General features: G+C 37.3%; 1 protein-coding gene across 1 annotated transcript; it reads left to right on the top strand.

Moving 5' to 3' along the window:
* On the top strand, positions 1 to 1,829 carry LOC143622279 (uncharacterized). Its single transcript, XM_077093470.1, has 2 exons — positions 1 to 310; positions 558 to 1,829. The coding sequence occupies exons 1-2, from the start codon at positions 248 to 250 to the stop codon at positions 1,644 to 1,646; spliced, it is 1,152 nt and encodes a 383-aa protein (XP_076949585.1). The 5' UTR covers positions 1 to 247; the 3' UTR covers positions 1,647 to 1,829.
* Positions 1,830 to 23,923: the final 22,094 nt, after the last annotated feature.

Below are 23,923 nucleotides of genomic sequence, written 5' to 3'. Positions count from 1 at the left end.
TACATATACATACAGAATCTGTATCTACACCTCACTCATTTCATTAAACTAAACCCCAAAATTTGAAACCCAGACTCATTATGGTTCAAATTCACCCCCTGATTCATCACTGTCACTTTTAATTTGGTTTTCAAGGGTTTAATTAGGGTTTCTGCAATCCTCTGAAATTTGGGGGTTTTTGAATCTGGGTTTGTCTATGTTAAATTAAGCTCTGATTGTGCTTCGATTGCTGATTTTAGCCTTCGTGATGGCTGATTTATATTCAACTTACAAGAAACGAGACGATATCTGTGACGATGTTTGTGGTCAGGTATGTTCATCTATCCAATTAGGGTTTTAAAGCTTCCAATTTTCACAATTTCTGTTAATTATTTTTCATGGGGTTTGCCCAATTTTGTTAATTTTGCTGTAATTTTGATGAATTGATGATAATGCGCTTCGATTTGACCTTAATTTTGGTCCAATTTGTTCCGTACCTCTGTTTCTAGGGTTTTAAAAGGTTTTGGTACAAATTGAATATTTTAGGGCTTAAATTTGTATTATTTTATTATTTGCAGGAAGTAAGCAGGATGTCAAGAATCAGATGCTTGATTCAAAGCCTTGATTTACGAACAATTATATTATTGTTTGTAATCATACCAACTGTGTGTTTAGGTGTTTTCTTTCATGGGCAAAAAGTTACATACTTTTTAAGACCCATTTGGCAATCACCACCATCACCCTTTATTCATATCCCTCATTACTACCACCCAAATGTTTCAATGGATACACTATGCAAACTTCACGGGTGGACCGTGCGCGAATACCCGAGACGTGTGTTCGACGGGGTCTTGTTTAACAACGAGGTCGACATGCTCACGATCCGTTGGAAAGAACTCTATCCTTATATTACTCAGTTCGTCCTCCTCGAGTCGAACTCGACGTTTACAAGCTTACCGAAACCGCACTTCTTTGCCATCAACCGGGCCCATTTTAATTTCGTGGAACCCCGTTTGACTTACGCCACGATCACGGGTGGGGAGAGAAAGGGGAAAAACCCGTTTTATGAAGAGGGGTATCAACGGGTTGCGCTTGAGAGGTTGCTACGGATTGCGGGGATCGAAGATGATGATTTGTTGATAATGTCGGACATTGATGAGATCCCGAGCGCGCACACGATTGATCTTTTGAGATGGTGTGACGGGCTGCCCCCGGTTATGCATTTGCATTTAAAAAATTTTCTATATTCGTTTGAGTTTTATGTGCAACATAAAAGTTGGAGGGCTTCGGTTCATCAATACAAACATGGTGAAACCCGATACGCGCATTACCGACAAAGCAATTACTTGTTTGCTGATTCGGGGTGGCATTGTAGTTTCTGCTTCAGAAAGTTAAGTGATTTTGTGTTCAAAATGAAAGCTTATAGTCATTCGGATCGGATCCGGTTCTCCAATGATCTTGATCCGAAAAGGATCCAGAACGTGATATGTAATGGGGATGACTTGTATGGTATGCTTCCGGAGGAGTTCACTTTCAGGGAAATTATCGGCAACATGGGGCCGATCCCTAGTTCGTATTCTGCAGTTCATTTGCCGGCGTATTTGTTGAACAATGCTGATGAGTACAAGTATCTTTTACCCGGAAACTGTGTTAGAGAAGCTGGGTGATGGCCGATTGTGGTGGTCGGAATAGGAAACAGGGGATTTAGCAGTGACATGGGCAATGCATATTTTGATTGTACCGTGCAAGTAGTTAATGCATATTTAGACATGTTACCCTGCAAATATGGATGTTTGTGGTGGTGTTTTTTTGTCTGGTATGCAGCCAAATATACCTTCGATTTTGGAATATGTTTATTGTCAGGTTTCTGCTTGGTCCCTTGTGATCCATAATATAATTATAGTTTTTGATGAAACAAAATCTAATGCCAAACTTCAGGCAAACAAAAGACACTTGTCTATTAATTTTTTAGTTTTATATTATTTATTTTATTCGTTAGTAAAGTTATATATAACATAATATAAACTGTGTTTGAGCTCAAGAAGTATTCTTTTCATAAACTTATGGGTGCGGACATACGACTTGGAGTGTGGGCAGGGGTTGAATTTTGTACCCTTTTTTTAAGATATTTCTTTTGCATATGTATCTCAAAGGTGTTGAAACTTTCTATATATCTATAATATATATAAACAAAAACATAAAAATCCTACGTGTCGCGATGTGGTTGCTCCCCCTTTTTTTAGAGTAACCAGATTTGCTTGATTTTTAAATTGAGGCTTCTCATACATTTGACCCGAATTCACGGGTGTGGGTCTTACCAAACCCAGATTTTCCTTAAACGGGTTATAACATCTCATTAAATTAAAACTTATTCTCACCAAATTATTGATGAGAAAATCCTATTATAGGGTATACTAAAAATTATTATATGATTTAAAAAAAAATATTATTTATAATTAAGAAACAATTTAATAGTAAAAAAAATAAGCGAGTCTTGGGTCTCACCAAACCCAAATAACTTTTAAACCGGGTTATAAAATCTTAGTTATTTGTGTAACTCTTTTATTATCAAACTCTAATATAAATTTTCTTACAATAAATAAAATTGAACTCCAAAAAACTATATAAATATTAAAAACGAATGAATGAATAATGTAAAATAGCCCCCGTAATACGGGGGATAAAAACTAGTTTTTTCTATATATTTTTATCACATATGTATCTCAAAGGTGTTTAAACTTTCTATATATTTTTTCTATATATTTTTCTGTATTGAACTTTTTGGGTGGAGGGGTAGTAACCCATCGGTCCACTAATCACGGGTACCACCTCAGCCGGTGTCCTTGAACTACGCGTACCCAAATCCACTGGCATCACAATACTCGCCAAACACTCTACTCCCTCTCTCACCACACACATATACGTGCTCTTCTCTCATCTCCTCTCATTTTTTCCGAGTTATATCACCTAGAGTTGATACGCGGAGTACCCGAGGACACTACCCGCTGCTCAACCCCCCTGGCATTGTTAGAATTATATTTCTCTTTATGTATTATATATATGTCGTTTGGATCAAATATAAATGACTTTTATCGTGAGAAGTGTACAAATAATTAGAGTAATTATATTAACACTATAATAATTATTAAAATACTCTATAAATTTTGAATTATAATAATAATTATTACACTATTTTGTTTTGTATAACGTATTTACTCTAATTCAAAACTAGAATGACTCTAGTTATTTGTATGTTTAGTATGTTAATTTTATTTGTACCGGATCTCCCTATATAATTATATATGGGTGGGATCAAAAGAGAACTTCTCATAAAAAAACAGAGAACTCCATTATAACCGTTTATTTACATGATCAATGGATCAAATAAGGGAATATGTTAGGACATGAAATGTCATGTGTATGTCCCCAGTTCTATCAGGATGGTTCGATATGAAAATAACGATCGTGAAACCAAGTTAACGGACTGAAAATGTCAAAAGAAACTGATTCGATCGAATCAGTGACTGATTCGATCGAACCAGGACTCATTCGATCGAATGAGATACTCATTCGATCGAATCAGTATACGATATATAAACGAAACTTAGGAAATTTCACAAGAGAGAGCACACATTACACACAGTCACGAACCTGCTACTGCCGAAAATCCTCTCTGCCAATCTTCGTCGTGTCGGTCTTTTCCTCCGTCCCTAGGTGTCAAACCGTCTTAGGAATCGTAACCGTGCGTTGTTGATCACCACCGAATCGCCGTGTTAGAGGATTCCGCACTCTAACACGTTGCCCCGTGAATCGTTGGGAAACCGTGTCCCGCACCGGTCCGACAAAGTGGTATCAGAGCCTTTGGTTCTTGATTCACGTTAGATTCGTGGTGAAATTCGTGTTTTTCTCGCGAAAATCGTAATTTTTGCCGGAAAATTCCGAATTTTTGGTGTTTTTGATCTTGGTGTTCGTCGTGTTCTTGTCAAAAACTGTTAAAATTGTCATATTTTGGTGTTTTGATCTTAGAATTGTGTGTTAAAAGTTCGAGTTTCGTCAAGAACGTTCTTCGCGTTCTTCGTGTTCTTCGTATTTTTGGTGGTTTTGATCCGTTTTTTGGTTGGTCTTAAGTTGTTTTTGTGTTAAAAGTCATATTTCGATCTTAATTTGCCTCTTGATCTTTCAAAATTCGTGTTTTTGATTCAAAATTCGAAAATCCGTCAAAATCTTCTAATTTTAGAATTTCCAGAAATTTCGATCGAACCAGTCTATTTTTGGAACTCATTCGATCGAATAGCCTTCCTATTCGATCGAACAAGTTTGAACTTTGACCGAATCAGTTTTTCCCGCCGAGAATTACTCCAAGTTCATTCGATCGAACCAGATTTGTTCATTCGATCGAATTAGTCACCATTCAATCGAATAAGTCTTTTATTCGATCCGCCGATTCGATCTTTGTCTTATTCGACTGTCAGAACCCGTTCGATTGAACCAGAAACTCTTTCGATCGAACCTCTCAACCCATTCGATCGAACCAGATTCACATTCGATCGAATAACTTTCAGAAGATCAGATCAGTATTTCAGAGAGACATTCGATCGAACCAGATACTCATTCGATCGAATAGGTCACTCATCCGATCGAATCAAACCCATTCGATCAACAGTTCAACGTTAAAGCAAAGAAACAAAGATGGCTGCAAGTTCGAGTACCAACAAGAGGATTCAATCGATTCTCGAAAGTGATTCTGAATCGGGAAGCTATAACAAGCCACCAAAGCTAATGACTTTAAACGATTTTACAACCTGGAAGACAAGATTTCAAATTCATATAACAGGTGTGAATCCTGGACTTTGGGAAGCTGTTCAGACAACTTGGGTGCATCCGACAAATGATGATGGTGAGACTTTGAGTTACTTTAGGCTGTCTGAAGATCAAAGGATAGCCTTTGATGCTGAGAAGAAAGCCTTCTCGTTACTGTCACAAGCACTTTCAAGCGATCTCTTCCATCAGTTTAACCAGTTTACAACAGCGTCAACTCTTTGGAACGCACTGGTTGAACGATGTGAAGGATCTGACTCACTTAGAGAAATTCACGCACGGGAGCTCAAGCGTGAATTTGATTTGTTTGGTCCAGAATCGGGAGAAGACATTGAATCGTTACTGTCGAGATTCTATCATCTAATGTCAGAACTCAAGTCCTATAATGTCAAAACAACAGGGACTGAAAAGGTTAGATGTCTTGCTCAAGGACTTCCAACCAGCTGGAACACCTTCCTGACAGTAATGAGAAGAAGTCATCAGCTGGAGACGATTCTCCTGTCTGATTTTATTAAAGAAATCAGACAAGAAGAGGCTGAACTAAGAGCCTCCTCCAGAAAACCGAGATCAACTTCTGACAAATCACTCTACATGTCAAAACCTCCTATGTCAGATTCAACTGATCATGCTCCGATGAAGACCGCTTTTGTCTCCTCAACGTCAAATCAATCAAAGGGGACTGAAACGAGATCTTCCGTCCCATCATCAACTTCTGGAAATTCAAGTACTAACTCCGGACCCAAGTCAACGGAGAAAGCAACGTTGAATACTGAAGGCTTGGGAACAGTAACAGTGGAGGTTGCCAAAGAACACATGGCAACTCTAGGCACGATAATTGAGTCCTACAGTTTAATGGTGGCGGGTAAGCTAGGAAATAGTCATCTGGACAGTGATGACTATGAACAGCTTGACGAAGATGATATGGAACGCATAGACATTATGTGGGCTCTTGGCAGTGCGTTCCGAAGGGCCAGAAAGTGGACGAAGAAAACAGGTCAGGCCCTCTCAATAAACAACAAATCCAAGTTCGGCTTTGATAAAAACAAAGTAAAATGCTACAACTGTGGCGAACTTGGTCACTTTGCCAAGGAGTGTTCGAAGCCAAGAAGGGAAGGTCACCAATATCCCTTCCGAACCACTGCATCATCATCCACTCCTGCTGAAGCTGCTGCAACTGTCAACCTTGAGAGACAACTGGTACCTCAAAATCAAACCGCAGCAAACAACGTCAACATCAACAATGAAACTGCTCTTGCAGTTCAAGGGGATGAAGGCGAGACATGGAACTTCAGCATCAACATGGCTGATGTCACAATAGTAGATGGAAACTCTGAAACCGAGTCTGTTGTTTCCTCGACCAATGAAGAATATATTGTCGATGAACCAGCTGCTGAAGTCCATGAAGAAGAACCTGAGGTTGAAGTGGTATCTTTGGAGATTAAGGAGGATCACGATAAAGAGTCAAATGTTCCTCAAATATCTCCATGTTCGACAATTCCCGCAGAGGCTGCTAAAGTTGAAGAAGTCAACGAAGTAGAGTCTAAAGCAACTTCTGCATCGTTTCTGGAAAAAGCTGGGAATCTTTGCTTTGCATTCATGGCAGAGACATCAAATGCCAAGGTAAGTTCTAACCCATCAACTCCCAAACCAGAAAATGTTAAATGTTTAAAATGTGAATTGTATGAACAAGAAATTCAATCTCTAAAAGAGAGAATTGAAGATCTCGAGGCTTACAAACAAGCAGCCTCAAGATCTTTAATGGAACTGACTGACGCGCTTGCACAGAATAAGGCTTGGAAGCAGAAAGAGTCTGCTTTTAAAGAAAAGATTGATAGCCTTAAGCGTCAGAACAAGGAACTTGAAATATGTGTTCTGAATCAACAAGATTCTATCAATTTTCACATAAATAAGAATAATGTTTTGAAAAAAGAATTGGAAAACTTGAAAGCTGATTTTGAATCATTGAATTTCAAATTAAAAAGTTACTCAAATTCATCTTATTTATTAGAACACATCATTCCCGAGTTCCGAGGCAAAAAGGAAAAAGGCGTGGGATATAACTATGTCCCACCCCCGATCCTGAATCAATTTGCAAGCACACCAGGAGCTGTGCCGGATGATGAATCAAATGATTATATACCCGAGGACACAAACCAAATTTCTAAGTCTAAGGGAAAAGAAGTCATTGACCCGGCTCCTGAGTCCAAACAAAATGTTGTTGCCACAGACTTAGGTTCCACAACTAAGTCGGGCCCACCACCATCTAAGTCAAAGGCAACAACAACAAGAAATTCTCAGAAGAAAAAGTTTAATCCTAAATCTGAGAAAGTCTATGTGGAACATAGTACCCAGTTTGTAAAGGAGGGTAACGTTAATGAAAAACATAATTTCCCAAAACACCCTCCTAGACAAACTACACCCCAAAATGTCAAATCCAGGGGGTACTATGATAACAGACAAAACCAGAGTTATTTCTCTCCACCAAGTCAAAGGGGGAGAAACTACTGTTTTTCGTGTGGAGAGGTAGGGCATATAGCAAGATTTTGCTATAAGTACATGGATCCTAAGCAGTACATATCGACTCCGGATCCGAGGTATGCCAAGTCACCTCCTAGGAGGCGACCGACCATTGACGTTCAAGGTCAAGAACGGTTTCACACACCGAGGTCGGTTTCTCCTCGGAAACCTCAGCCAACCTCACCACACCGATCCCCAAACCCCTCAGATCCAAATGTTTCCACTTCGACAAGTGAAACTCAGTCTTCAACCATCTATCTCAAACATGTTGAGAAGAAGACTGACTTTTGGAAACCAAAGAAAACTAACACTGTTGACAACAATGTCAAACCAGAAAACAGTGTTAATGAGGGTAAATGGATTGAATTGTACATTCGTGATGAAAATGGAAAACCCAAGACCGTAAGGGCTTGGGTTTCCAATGATATTTAAACCCTTTTGTTTTTGTGTGCAGGTTGCTCTATATGATCCAAGATTCAACATGTGGATCATAGACTCAGGAGCTTCCAGGCACATGACTGGAAACATGAATCTCCTTTCAAGTGTCAGACAAATAAAAGGAGGTGCAGTTTCCTTTGCAGGAAATCAAGGAGGTTATATCACGGCCCAAGGAATTGTCTCTAATGGGCGAATTTCGTTTGAGAAAGTTAATTTCATCAAAGAGTTGGAGAACAACCTGTTGTCGATAAGTCAAATCTGCGACAAAGGTTTCAAAGTTATGTTTGACGACCGAGATTGCCACATATTGGCTAAGGATTTCAACTTTCCTGAAGACAAGGTTTTAATGTCAGCTGCACGCCAGAGTGATCTCTACATTCTGGATATGGCTAAGGCAGGGTCATCGTCTCCAACGGCGACATGTTTTGTGTCCAAGGCATCCGAACGTGATACTGTCTTATGGCATAGACGGATGGGACACATAAATGTCAGGAACATGAACAAGCTTGTGCACAACAGACTAGTTGAGGGAGTTAATCTGAGAAGCTTTCGTCTCCCTGATTCGTGTGTGCAGTGCAAAGCAGGAAAGCAAATAAAAAGGTCCCACAAGTCTAAGAGTTTCCACTCGATTGATATTCCGTTGGAACTCCTTCATATGGATCTTTTTGGCCCAATAAGCGTCAAAAGTATCTCTGGGCACTCATACTGTCTAGTGGTTACTGATGAATATTCTAGATTCTCTTGGGTGTTTTTCTTGAAAGTAAAATCAGAAACGTTTGGATGTATACAACTGCTGGTTACAACTATTGAGTCTCAATACAATCTGAAGGTTCGAAGAATGCGGTCAGATAACGGTACAGAATTTAAAAATGCGAATGTTGAAAATTTCTGCAAAGAAAAAGGGATCGTTCAGGAGTTCAGTGCTCCATATGTTCCACAAATGAACGGGGTTGCTGAAAGGAAAAATCGTACGTTAATCGAGACAACAAGAACAATGTTAGCCGACTCAGTGTTACCTGTTACGTTTTGGAGTGAGGCAATTGCCAACGCCTGTTTCACATTAAATCGGGTAGGCATTGTCAAGCGCCACGGCAAGACAAGTTTCGAGCTTCTTCAACGACGAAGGCCTAACTTAGAGCACCTGGAACCATTCGGAGCTCTTTGCACGTTACTTAAAAGGCACGTTGATAATAAGTTCGAGGAGAAGATTATCAAGGGTTATTTTCTGGGTTACAGCGTACCTCTCAAAAGGGTCTTCAACAGAACAACAAAATTAGTTGAAGAATGGTACCATGTCGATGTTCAACGCTACACAGAACCAGCCAAGGGGACAGGAGAAGACTGGTTGTTTGATTATGACAAATTGTTCAAGTCTTTCAATCTGTATGAGATTGCTATTCAAATGATGTATGAGGCGCAAAATGCACCTCCTGATGAATCTTTGCAATCTTCAACTCATCCTGGTCCGTCATCATCTTCCTCCACAGAGTCTAGCGATCAAGTTCAAGAATCTTCCGAATCTGAATCTGAAGATGAATCTCCAGCAGATGATGTACAATCGGCACCAACTCAGGTTACTTCACAACCTTCATCGTCAAATCAAGAAGTGCCGAATGCAGATCAGCCTCTAACGTCTACTTCAGAGGCACCACAATCCGCTCCAGTTCCTGAGCCGAACTTAACTAACTTGGAACAAAATGTTGTCGTTCCTGACAATCCGGTTGTTAGGACTGAACGTGATCATCCACAAGACAACATTATAGGGGACATTCAACAGGGTGTCAAAACTCGTCGATAGCTGAATTTTGGTCTCTACACAGAAATGATGGAGTCAGGATCAGTTGCTCTTAATGCCCATGAATGCTTCTTAGCACAAGAAGAACCACACAGCACCACCGATGCTCTGAAAGATCCCAACTGGGTCTCAGCCATGCAAGAGGAATTATTGCAGTTTAAAAGACTTGGTGTGTGGAAGCTGGTGGATCTCCCCAAAGGACAGAAGAAAATTGGCACTAAGTGGGTACTAAAATGTAAACGTGACGATCGTGGAGTGATTGTTCGCAACAAAGCCCGCCTGGTGGTCCAAGGGTTTAGGCAAATCGAAGGCCTAGACTACAATGAGGTATATGCTCCGGTTGCTCGTTTGGAGGCAATCCGGATGTTCTTGGGGTATGCATCTTTCAAGAAATTCAAAGTATATCAAATGGACGTCAAGAGTGCCTTTTTGTACGGTCACATCGAAGAGACCGTATATGTGGCACAACCTCCAGGTTTTGAAGACCCATATCACAAGGACAAAGCCTATCTGCTCAACAAGGCTTTGTACGGTCTTCACCAAGCCCCGAGAGCTTGGTATAAAGAACTATCCAAACACCTTCTGAACAACGGGTTTAGAAGGGGAACCATTGACTGCACGCTATTCTCAAAAGAAAAAGAAGGAGATCTAATTATGGTACAAGTGTACGTGGACGACATCATCTTCGGGTCCACGAATAAAACACTTTGTAAGGAGTTCGAACAAGTGATGAAAGAAAAATTTGAAATGAGCTCCATGGGTGAGATGAAGTTCTTCTTAGGACTTCAAGTTGATCAAAAAGATTCCGGTATCTTCATTCACCAGACAAAATACGTCAATGACATCTTGAAACGGTTTGAGATGTTGAGTTCTTCTTCACAGGGAACTCCTTTAGAGGTTAATCACGGGATTAATCCTGACGAGAAGGGTGAATTGATCAATCCAACTCACTATAGAGGGATCATCGGATCTCTAATGTACCTGACTGCTTCTCGGCCAGACATAATGTTTGCTACGTGTCTCTGTGCACGTTACCAGTCAAAGCCGAAGGTCTCCCATCTGATTGCAGTCAAAAGAATTTTGCGTTATCTGAAGGGTACTCCAGATTGGGGTCTTTGGTATCCTTATGATGACAACTTCGATCTTCATGCGTATAGTGATTCGGATTATGGTGGTTGTAAACTCGATTACAAATCAACAACAGCAGGATGTCAGTTCTTTGGAAGTCGTTTAGTAACGTGGCAATGCAAAAAGCAGACGTCAGTCTCCACTTCAACAGCTGAGGCGGAATATATTGCGGCTGCCAGTTGCTGTTCTCAAGTTATTTGGATTCAGCAACAAATGCGTGACTACGGTATTGAATGTTCTACTACTCCCATATATATTGATAATTCTGCTGCAATTTCAATTACCAAAAATCCGGTCCATTTTAGCAAAACGAAGCACATCGAAATTCGATATCACTTCCTTCGTGACTGCTACGAAAAGAAGTTAATCGATGTGATAAAAATCCCCACTCAGGAACAACGCGCTGATCTCTTCACTAAAGCATTTGATAAACCACGGTTTTTATATTTACTAGAGATCAACGGCGTTAAACGTATATCAGATGATGTTCCTGAAGATATCATTTAAATTGTTTTCATTTTTTCTTTTCTTAAAAATTTGAAAAATCCAAAAAGATTTTGTTTTTTATAAATTCTAGGGGGAGAAAGGTTTCAAGAAAAACCAAAAACAATATAAAATACAAAAACCCAAAAACATTAAAAAAATTTCAAAATTTTGAGAAGTTGATCTTGTTACAAGAAAGGTGATAGTACACAGACGCTATCATACTGAGACATCAAAAAGATTTGTTATTTCTGTACAGCTTATTTTCATTTTTCTTATATTAAATTTTTATACATCACTATCGCTTAAAATTATGTCGGTTACCTCAGTTTGATGGACACATTTTCGGATGTGTTTTGGTCCTTACTTCTACTAGTAGATTATGAGGATAGCCATTAACCAGATGACTGAAAGTGATCGGGGCGGGTTTTGATGGGTTTTTTATTCTTTCGCTGAAAAATAGTCGGTTATACTTAGTTAGAAGGACACATACTCGTATGTGGTCGGTCCAGTTGATCCATTGGATCTTCAGGATAGCCGTTTACCTGAAGACTTTGACTTGATCGGGGCGAAATAATTTAAACGTTATTTTTTTTAAAAAAAAAAAAAAAAAAAAGGACATTCATATATATTCAGAAAATGAGAAATTGATCCAACCTTGGAAAATGATAGATACACTGATTCTGTGAGCTTAACTAGTGAAGTTATTAGGCTTAAAAGGCTTTAGAACGGTCATTGTGTGTCATGGTAGCTTTTTATGGTGCGTAAAAGTAGATGTGATACAAACTAAATCTACTCGATTTTACGTGGAAACTCCTTAAGAGTTTTGTATGTCTTCATATATATCTTTCCGAATGATAGGCAGAAAAGCGATTACCCAGTCATACACGAGCCCATAAGTGTTCTGATTCCCGTAAAGATAGTGTGTGAAGAAACTGCAGTGATCCAGATTCGGGACTTGCAATTGTTTACTACTCTGAAGTCTATGTAATATTATAAAAAAAAAAAAAAAAAAAAAAAAAAAAAAAAAAAAAAAAATTTACCTTATGAGTGATTGAAACATTCTAGAGTTAACAATGTCAAGACTTCTCAATCATGGAGTAAGAAAGAAAACGGGAAGCAGATGAAGACACTTACAACCTTAATCAGACACTATGGGTCAAGGTCAATTCGGGGTGACTTGGGGAAAGCCAAATACGCTTTGAGAATAGATAGGAGGCATCATAATCTCTGAGTTGTTACCCACTTAAATTTTGAGACATAATTGAACCTAACTCGTATCACAGAAACGATGAAAACCATTTTAAGTTATTTACATGCTCACAACCTGTTTCTTTATGTCATAATACAGCTAAACACGGATCTGTGTGACAGTCACGTAATTAGTATGATTCCTGTTCGGATCTTTCTCACAAAAAGAATATTCATTATGTCTTGTTTAACTTCGTATATTCTGTTAAAAAAAAAAAAAAAAAAAAAAAAAAAAAAAAAAAAAAAAATGAAAAATCTCGAAAAGTCTCAGTAGATAGTCATATACGTCTGTATGATTTCTTATTATAGATCCTTCTCAACCAAAAATAATGTGTTTTAAATTTTTGTACAGTTGTTTATTTCAGTTTGAATATTATAAAAAAAAAAAAAAAAAAAAAACATACAAAAAGATTTTTATTCTGAATTAATTTTTTTTAATTTTATTCTGCTTTAATGTTGATGAGAAATCATCGTGACAGGTAGTCTGATCCCTGTCCCTCCCTGTAAATATTTTGATAAAAACCAAAAAGATCTTATTTCTATTTATTTTTCATTTTATCTATTTCTGTTTGTTTGAGAATCGATGAGAAATCATCGTGACAGGTAGTCTGATCCCTGTCTGTTCCTACTAAATGTTTATCCAGTGTGTAGGAATGAAAGAAAACTTCATGCAGGTTGCTAAATGTTCATCTGTGCAACAGGCTGTGCATGAAAGAAAGAATGAAGTGACAAGAAAACCCAAAGATGTTTGAGCCTGATATTTTTCCATTTGTTACTAATGTATTATGATCTATATGTTCTGTAGGAACGAAGCTCTCAGGATTGGAAAATGTCTAAGAAAACTAACCAAGTGTCAAAAGTTTATGTTTTCGTGCAGGTTCAAAGGCATCACGATCGATGGACGGGAAATAAGAAATTTAAAAAAAAAAAAAAAAAAAAAAAAAAAAAAAAATTTATTTTTCAAATGTTTTCCCTCATTCGATCGAATAGGTTGCTATTCGATTGAATAACTCGATCGAATGGACAGTTTCGATCGAATCAGTGTGTGAGAGAATGCGAACAGTTGTGAAGAGACTCATTCGATCGAATAGAATCTCATTCGATCGAATGATCCAAACGAACAAGTCCATTCGATCGAATAAGTCCAAAAACAGTATAAATATTCAAACTTATTCGATCGGACAGAATTATTCGAAAAATATTACGGATTTTCTCTCTCAAACTTGTTTTTCTCAAACCCTCTTTTTGATCCGATCACTTTATTCAGTTTTTCACGTAGATTACAAAAATGTAAGTTTTACTTGTTTTTAACCGTGTTTTGATCGGGTTTTTGGTCGTTTTGGTTTTCCGGGTTCGGGTGTTCTTCATTTCCGGGCTTCTGCTTGAATGAGTCGAATCAGTCTATTCGATCGAACGAGTTTCTTATTCGATCGAATGTGACTTATTCGATTAGTAGTTCGATCGAATCAGAAGTAAATGATAAGATCTATCTCATTCGATTGTCTGTTATCGAACCAGATCTCATTCGATCGAATGAATAGCTCACCCGATCGAATGTGTTGCTCGTTCGATCGAACTAGTCCAGAAAATTTGAAAATTTTAAACGCATTCAGTCGTTTCGATATCTGTTCGTTCTAACACGTTTAAGTTTACAGATTCAATGGCTGAAGTTGCAGAAGTGGTTGCTCCATTCAAAACGTCTATCAAGCACAATATCGTGGCTTTCCTGGACGAAAAGTCTAGCCACGGGAAGGATTTTGCAACAGTTATCAAATTTCTGAAGAGGTCAAGGATTTCTGGACCTATCTCGAGGATCGTTGAGCCTATAATGTCAATTCAACAAGAGTTCTGGAGGAATGCCACGCACGACAAAACAGTCGTGCCGTCGGTTATTCGCTCCACGGTCAGAGGGCATGCCATCGTAATATCTGCCCAGGTAATCCGAGAAGTCTGCGGCTTTGTAGACTTAGAATCAGACCCTACATCATTACATCCTGCGGCAACTAGAGGATGTTTCGCAAGAATGAAGTATGACGGCGATCTCAATGCCGGTCTGCTTCACAAAGCCAACCTGTGCCCCGAATTCAAGTATCTGGCACACGTGGTGATGCATTGCTTGGGGCCTCAACGAACTAGCTTTGACAAGCTGAGGGAAAGCATGCAGTTCACCGTAGCTGCTCTAGTGATGAACCGCCCCTACAACTTCTCTCAAATGACGTTTGGTCATATGGTGGAAAACATCACGTTGAAACAAGGGAAGAGCGAGAAGTTTCTTCAGTACCCGAGGTTCGTTCAGATGATAGTTGATACTCAAGCACCGGGTCTACTGAAAGAAAATGAAGGTGATGTGGTGAAACTGGACCACATGAAGAATGAGACTCTCAACCGTCTCAAATCCTACAAAGAACGTCCCACCAGGCCACCACTCAAACGATGCTTCGGGCATATAGTCAATCCGTCCTACAGGGCCCCTCCGAAGAGGAAGTGGAGAAATGCTGCCAGTGATTCAGACGTCGAGAATTTACCGTATCAGGAATCCAGCGACGATTCTGACACTGAGGAGGTGGCGGCCCCGGAAGACACAAGGACAGAAGAGGAAAAACAGGCTGATTGGTATTTAAATGTTGAGGATCTGGAGGCTGGTGAAGAAGTTAGAGCCGAGAAACAACCGGCTGAGATAGATGCGACTGAAGAAAGGCCTGCAAAGAGGCAGAAGAAGAAGGTTACAAGAAAGTATCGGAGTTTATTTTCCGATCAACCACGTCCTTCAATGGTACCATCAGTTGGGACTTCTGCTGCCCCTCCTGCTCAACCAGCACAGCCACCAACACCGCAGTCAGCACCACAACCTACTCCTCAACCTCAACCGGAAATGTCTATACCTCAAAAGGTTGCATCTGAAATTGCTGATCTTCACAAGGCTATGATGAAGATGTTATTGTTCAAGACAGAGCAAGAAGAACAGAATCGACTCAGAGATGAGCAGATTGCTAAACTTCAAGCTGAGAACGAAATGCTCAGGCTTGAAAACAGTCAGCTAAATGCTACTGTCGCTGAACAAGGATCTTCGATCAACAAGCTGAAAGAGTCAAATCTAAGCCTTGAAGCAAAAGTGACCGAGCTGAAAGGAGATGTTCTTCGTCTGGAAGGTCCAACCAATGTCGATGTGGACACAGACGAACTGGACTCTTCTGATGATGGAGGTGAAGGTATTTAAGAGGAATTTGAGTGAATGTAGTGACGACTTAAATGTTAAATCTTTTTAATTAATGATTTGTGTGTAAACTTAGTTTCATATGTAATGGTATTGTATTTCATGTTTATGATATTACATATGTTTATTTAAAATTTGTGTTACATTGTGGTTTTTAATCAACCAGGTGATGCTGATCCGTTTAATGTCCAACCGCTGCAATCAAAAACAGCAGCGGAATATTTCACGTTTTTACTGGACAATCCATATGAGCAGCAAAACTTCGCAAGTGGAGACTTGGAAGAAGGTGAAATTTCACACAATTTCACAGAAGAAGAACTGGAACAAATGTTTGAGCTATACAATGAAGAAACAGGCAAGTATCTGGCTTTGCCTTCAACAGAACAAACATCTTCTTCGGCTGCTACACCTGACTCAACATCATCTACGGCCGCTGATCCCTCTCAATTTGATGAAGTTGAAATGGAAGACTTGACACAGGAAGAATATCCAGAATACTACACGTCTCAAACTGACAATCTTCCTAACTCTGCAAGTTTCTTCCAAAATGTAACAGAGGAGGAAATACAGAAGAAGGCTGACAAAAGGTCAAACACAATGAAACAGCCTTCTGAAGCAGATCAAGCCGAATTCGTTGAGAAAACAGAAGAATGCAAGAAAGCTTTCAACGCTATTCTTGAGAAGATAAGGTCCAGACGACAAGCAAAGCCGACCATTCCTCACACAACGTCTTATAAGATGAAGGGTCGTAGAACTTCAGGAGAGATTATTGCTTGGGCGTGTCTGAAGGATCTTAATTGCATTGCTATCAAGAGAGAAAAAGGGGTTGAGTACTTTCAACGTATCACTGACTTGAAGACTCTTCCTACTTATGATCTAAACCGTCTGAACTATCTTGATATGCTTTACGCCAGTTCATCTCCATTTGCCACGTACTATCAGAGTGTATTGCGAAAGGAATACAACTCAAAATGGAAGATGATCACTCCACAGAGGCCAAAGAGATATACAAGTAAAAAGGAGATCGATCCGATCACCAACAGGCCAATGATTATCTTGAAGTACATGCCACCACTCACGATGAAGAAGATTCCTCTAAGAAAGATGAAGCAGGACTTCTACAAAGCATTCAGGCATTGGTACTATGATGGAAGACTGCATGAAGCAGTTATCGTGCTCAAACGACAATGGAAATTGGAGCACAATTCGCATATTTGATCCTATGTGGCTCACAAACTTGTCACGGGAGGATGTCTATACACTATACAAGACAGAGATTCTTTATGCCCCCGAAGACAGAGAGCAAGCATTAACGTATAGAAATGTCATTAGGATTTGCTTTGCCTATGACATACATGCAGGATCAAACTGGAAAGAGCAACAGAAGAAGTATGCACAAGAAACTGAAGCTTAATTGTCATGTTTATTTTGTTTCTTGTTGTAATTCAAGGTTTAATCTTCTGATTGTAATTGTTCTTGAGTTGAATGTAATTTGTTTTGGAACATTGTGATAGATTGTGCTTAAATGTTTATCTAAAAATTCAATTGACAGCTTCTCAGGATTTGCGGAACCTATGGTAAGTCTGACTGACTGAACCATTTGATCTTGAGAGAACTTCATGAAGAAAGGAGTTCGTGGATGCAACGTGCGCACCACTAGCTTTGAGAAAAGAGAGAGTGAGATAACTCCAAGGGGGAGTTACGATCGAGCAAGAGAACTCGATTGATTATAAGTAAATAGAACTGGCTCCAAGGGGGAGTTTGTTAGGACATGAAATGTCATGTGTATGTCCCCAGTTCTATCAGGATGGTTCGATATGAAAATAACGATCGTGAAACCAAGTTAACGGACTGAAAATGTCAAAAGAAACTGATTCGATCGAATCAGTGACTGATTCGATCGAACCAGGACTCATTCGATCGAATGAGATACTCATTCGATCGAATCAGTATACGATATATAAACGAAACTTAGGAAATTTCACAAGAGAGAGCACACATTACACACAGTCACGAACCTGCTACTGCCGAAAATCCTCTCTGCCAATCTTCGTCGTGTCGGTCTTTTCCTCCGTCCCTAGGTGTCAAACCGTCTTAGGAATCGTAACCGTGCGTTGTTGATCACCACCGAATCGCCGTGTTAGAGGATTCCGCACTCTAACACGTTGCCCCGTGAATCGTTGGGAAACCGTGTCCCGCACCGGTCCGACAGAATAGGATAATAAAATGTGTTGCGTACGTATTGTATTATTAAATAATAATTGTTACGATATATAATCCCTATATATAGATTTATATTAAGTCACTAGGGCCAATTAATATAACACAATAGATCAGCCTGCCTATACTAAATATATCGTCTAATATTCACCTTCAAGCTAACGTCGGGGACCGACTGTTAGCTTGGATTTCAAGAAAAGAAAGCGGTCTGCAAACAAGGTTTTTGTAAACACATCAACAATTTGATCGGCGGTATTATTAAAATGAATATTTAACTTCCTTTTAGAAACCTTTTCTTGAACAAAGTGAAAATCGATTTTCACATGTTTCGTTCTAGCATGAAAAACTGGATTAGCATAAAGATACATACTCCCTCCGTCCCATTTTAAATGTTCATTTTTCCATTTTTGGTTGTCCCAATTTAAATGTCATTTCTATACATATAAATTCAATTTCCATTTGTGCCCTTACTATTACATATACTAGATGTTTCAATTTCCAATTTTTGGTTGTCCCACTTTAAATGCGATAATAACTTAAAGGATATTATTTTCATTTTACAGCTCATAAAATAAAATGATCAAAAATTTCTTAATTTGTGTGTTTTGGGTCCCATGACATTTAAAATGGGACGGAGGGAGTAGTTCCTAAATTGTCACACCATAGGACCAGGGCTGAGTGCATTGAAACACGGAGTTATCTTAGAAGTGTTCAAGCCAAGTTAATTCAACAACCGTATTAAGTGGTTAAACTTTTCATAGTATCATATTGGTTTATAATGAATCTTAATTGAAGTTTAATAATGATAATAAAACATGTGATCGGTTTTTAATAACTACTGGTTATGTTGCAATTATCACTTGATGAGTAATGTTAAAATACTCTTAAAAGATACCCCAAGTGCTAAGCTTGACGATAAGCCAAGAAATTGCTAGTCTTGCGAAGCCTTGGCGAACTTTAAAATAGACACCAAGACCCCGAACTTGATGATAAGTCGAGAAATCACCATTCTTGTGAGGACTTGGTTAATACATTAAGAATCCTTAAAATCAGCCCCCAAATACCGAGCTTGACGATTATTCGGGGAACTGCCATTCTTGTGAGGGTTTGGGGAATAACTTAAGAATCTTTTAAAGAGCCGTCAAGATTCCGAGCTTGATGATAAGCCGAGAAATCACCATTCTTGTAAGGACTTGGTTGAGGAAAAACGTGAATCTTAAAATTGATATGGACCAAATGGAATATTAATAGTGATTGACCATTTTAGAATGAGAATTATCAACAATGTTGTGGAAACAGATTGTTGGAGTTCATCCACTAAGATTGGTTAATTACTCGTTGAGTGAGTGTGCAACATAACCAATTTAATGCAACTTTTGAGTGGTTATTACATGAGTTCTATAATTGTTCAAGAGTTGTGAGGGTTAATACTTGGTAATTCAAGGTTAATCATTTAAGACTCAACTAATCTTAATTGGTATTTTATGTATAATACAAATGTTATTTTTACTAAAGTATCAAGGATAATTCACTTAGTAATTTATGGGATTGTCTCAATTTTTAAGTGAGTAACTTATCTTTATCAAAAAGCACCCGCTTACATAAAATGATGTTTTAGTAAAAATGGGTCAACAATTATCTCTTTCTTTAATTATCATGGAATAACATGACTGACGATGTTATTCTCACATTTAATCACCATAGCAAACTCAAATCACATGTTTACTAATCAACTATTAAACCAAGTTAAACCGAGTTTTAACCAGTATGATACACTTTTATCTTTGATCTTCTTTCTATCTTAAAATATCAAAACCCAAAAATATTGTCTTTTAATTTACGTTTCTTAAAAACCATTTACTAAAACCAAAACCAAAACCAAAACGGTTTTCACTTCGGGTTAAATAAATTCAACGATTTAGTAGTAAACTCTATAAGTGTGTCCGTGGATCGATACTTGGTATTTACATATACTTTACTACATATATGATAGGTACACTTGCCTATTTGTGTGTGGTTTAGTTAAGATAATAATCATTTTTATAAATTTAAAACTTAACATTGTGTGAACAAACATTTGAAAAAATTACCTTTTTCATATTACACCCATCACGCATCACGTATCTACCAAGGCCTTGTACTCGGATTCAGTTGGTAATTGAGATACATTCTTTTGTTATATAGCTGACCATGAAATAAGATTAGAATCAAGATAGATAGCAAATCTGCCCTGGATCGACGGTCATCGAGGCACCCTGCCATGTCAGCATAAAAAATGTTGTTAAGGAATGATTAGAAGTCCCGTGTAGATATCGTAAAATACATTTTATAGTTGACCATTGATTTTCACTAGGAGAGTGCATGAACTGCCAAACTTTATTAACAGCGAATGTAATATCAAGCCGTGAGAGGGTCACATATTGTAAGGCCCCAACTGTCACACCCCGAAAATCTTAATTAAGACAATGAAAGACTTTAACTTAAGTCGTTCGGATTATGGCAGATGCCGATAGCCAATAATAATAGAATAAGAATATTTAATAATAAAAGATTAACTTTTATTTAATAAAATATTCATTACAATATCAGAGTTTATACACGTGCTACCGCACAGTTTATTAAAATTCCGGTTTCTTTATTATTCAAACATACAAACCGCTCTCCTTTCCAAGTCTCCTCGAAACCATCACGTACCTGAAAAGCATTGATGTACATAGAAATATACATCTTTTCGGCATCAAATAATCTCTAAAAACTGCAATTTCTATCTAATAACATAGCATAAAAGGCTACTTATCATAATAAAACATAATTTCAGGTGAAACCAAGCCCCAAACGAAGAAACAAGCAAAAAGACGAAGAAAACAGAAGAAAACACAAGAAAACAAAGAAACACGCCCCCATGCCTCAAGAAACACACCCCCATGCTTCTGAAACAAGAAAAGACAAAATCTGGAAGCAAAAGCACGGGGCCGTGCTCATCATGCACGGGGCCGTGGACGAGAATGCAGAAAAGACAAAGAAGAATTGAGCACATGTTACTAAAAAACATGGGGCCGTGCCTACCAACCACGGGGCCATTTCCACCTCACAGAAAAGACAAAACAAATCTGGCACATGTCATAAAAATGCACAGGGGCGTGCTCATCAAGCACGAGGCCGTGCCTCACTATCCAGATTGCTTATAAATAGTGGCTCATGTTGCATTCATTTGGTGTGTCTTGAAAAGAATTCTCTCTGGTTTTCACTTATAAAAACACACACTAACACTCACTTTGAAGATCTAGTGAAGAGTTTGAAGGCTTGGAGGTCATCACCACTAATCATCATCATCAACCATCATTACCATCATTAAGAAGAAAGATTCATCTATATTTTGTTAGATTGTTCCAAGTTTAATCATGTATTTGTTATTATCAATCATCTTAATGTTTATCATTATGCTCATTATGAGCTAAACTCCTTTTACCATCTAAAATCTATGAAGAAACTTTGTTTTACTTGATAATTAATCAAGACATGTGATGTAGTCTAGTAAAGTACATGGTTATATTACAATTATCTTTTGATGAGAAATGTTTCACCATCTTAAATCACTAATTCAAAGTTGGTGGTTGTCAATTTCATTGGCAATCGTTCATGATCGATTCATGTTCTTGAAAGATAGAAATACTTTGATACATTATCGAAACAGGGATCCTTACATTGTAGATATAAGTTATGGTGTATTTTTCTAAACCTTGGTAATCCGAAAATGGCCTTGCTTAGGATATCAAATTAGTTAAAGAAATCATATGTTAATGGAATGTGTAATTATAACCTACATAAATCAACCAATGGGAGGTTGTGTGATGAACTACAACCACCCGAAGTTGTTAGAATTGGTATTTGAGAAATCGAAGTCAATCCTAATCTTTCTACTTAACGAAACTACTTGCCAACTTAAATTGACATCATTGAGATGGTATGACATTAGGAAAGGGTGGACTTTAAAATGCGCATACCATCTCCTTAGTGCCAAAGATGCTCACTTAAGGTTTAAGGAGCTATCTATCATATATTGCTACGGCAAGTTTCTCACATGTCTACATATTAATTATCAATACTAAAATGGAGTGGATTCTTGATCTTAGATGGTAACCTTCGCATAATTGAGCAACTCGTTTAGAATCTCTTGTCTTGGTCACCTATATATTATATTTAAGTATTTAAATTTTATAAAAAGTTCAAAAATTAACCCCAAAATGATTAAAACCTCCGATTGAAGTAAAACAACAATTTATTATTAGAAACCTTTGTGTCCACGGATCGATACTTGGTTCTTAACAATACTATTCTACATATACGATAGGTACACTTGCCTATTTTATGTGTGTTTAGTCTTTGTAGAAATCACTTTTATAAATTTAAAACACGATCTTGTGCAAAAGCAAATCATTCCATCCATCATATTTTACTACTACACGCGCACACGCATCAAGCATATTAAAAGTAAGCATCAACACGAATGTTGATGAGTTCTCTTTATTGAAAATAACATATATATATATATATATTTACATATATATTATAATATTATGAAAAATAATACAATCGAAACTTTCATATAATTCATCATGAAAATCATAATAATAAATGTCATTATACCAATATAACAAGTAACACAATAATGTAAACGAATTCATATCAAATCTTTCCATACAACAGTTCAACAACCATTCTTTTTATCATAACCCATTACCATAAGCAATGGTGGTGGCTTTTCCTGTCGTTCTTTTAACATGGTAATTATATATTTAATAAATTCTCAACAATTGAACTTATCATAAAAACGAAGCATTTTATCTTTTAAATAAATCGTACTATTGTAGACTAGCAAGGAATACAACAAGTGTATGACTATCAAATTTGATAACTTGATACATGTCATACTCAAAATATTCCCATTTTAACCCAACTCGATTGGAAATGGGGAGCGTCACCCCATAGATCTATCAATATTTTTGTGCCATTATTAATTCGTTTAACAGTTATTTATCCAATTGTTGACTTATCCCACTTTTTAAATAGTTTGTAAAATAAAATGTTTTATAAAACTTCTATAAAAATCGATAAAGAATATGCATTTCCCCAAAACATAATAAAAACATTTCGAAAACGATGGGTCGATAGAGAAACTCACGGTTTGAAGCTTTTCGTTCCAAAATCTCGTGTCCTATATTAGTACACGTTTTGTTAATAAAAACTTGGTTTTAGTTTATAAAATCTTTTATGTTTATTAATCCTAATCTAGTGTCCACACAAGCACACATAAGCAAATAAGTTCTTATTAAGTTAACGAATACGTATGGTTCGGTTTTCATTAACTATTGTTTAAATAACCAAATAAATTAATAAACAATTAAAATATATAAATATAATAAAATTTAAGCTGGAAAGTTTTAAGAAAATATTAATCTATCATTTTTTCATTAATCTTGTCGGTTTTGTCGGTTTTGCGTTTAAAAACGAACCGTTTGGTTTTTCGTATAAAATATAACTTTTAATCTTGAAAAATACTTGTTACATATATATTAGTCAAGTTTTATAAGTTACTTTGCAAAAATATATTATTTTTATTTTCGTTAATATTTTCTTAAAATAACAACTTTTTAATGTTTTCGTGTCAGTTTTCGCGACATGAACCGTTTAAAACTAAGTTTTGTTATCTTGTTCTTTTTCCCACATATTAACTTTTGTTATATATGAGTATTTTACAACTTTAGGTGGTGTTCTAAAACAGTCCCTAACATTCGTGTCGGTTCACGTTTAAAAGCCAATTTTTTGACTGTTAAAGTTACCGATAAGTCAAATAAGTCTACACCAATTATCCTATGAACTAATTACACATATTATAACACACATTTCATCCAAACTTCGAGATTTGATCACATATTTCTACGTAACACGTTTAACCCAATTTTTAAGCTTCTAAGTTAATATTAAAGTTCATTAACAATGTTACAAATCCACTTAGCATTCCTTATATGAACAAATATTATGATATGACCTAAGAATCCAGATTTCAAACTTATATTATA

The sequence above is a fragment of the Bidens hawaiensis genome, unplaced genomic scaffold, assembly GCF_021521415.1.
Source record: "Bidens hawaiensis isolate Kalapana, Puna unplaced genomic scaffold, B.hawaiensis_p1.1 tig00003115_1, whole genome shotgun sequence".
Lineage (NCBI taxonomy): Eukaryota > Viridiplantae > Streptophyta > Magnoliopsida > Asterales > Asteraceae > Bidens > Bidens hawaiensis.
This window is presented reverse-complemented; position numbering and strand designations above follow the sequence as displayed.

Coding starts and splice junctions, on each gene's coding strand:
- LOC143622279 (XM_077093470.1), top strand. CDS start 248: ATGGCTGATTTATATTCAACTTACAAGAAACGAGACGATATCTGTGAC. Junction 311..557: donor GTGACGATGTTTGTGGTCAG/GTATGTTCATCT, acceptor TATTATTTGCAG/GAAGTAAGCAGGATGTCAAG.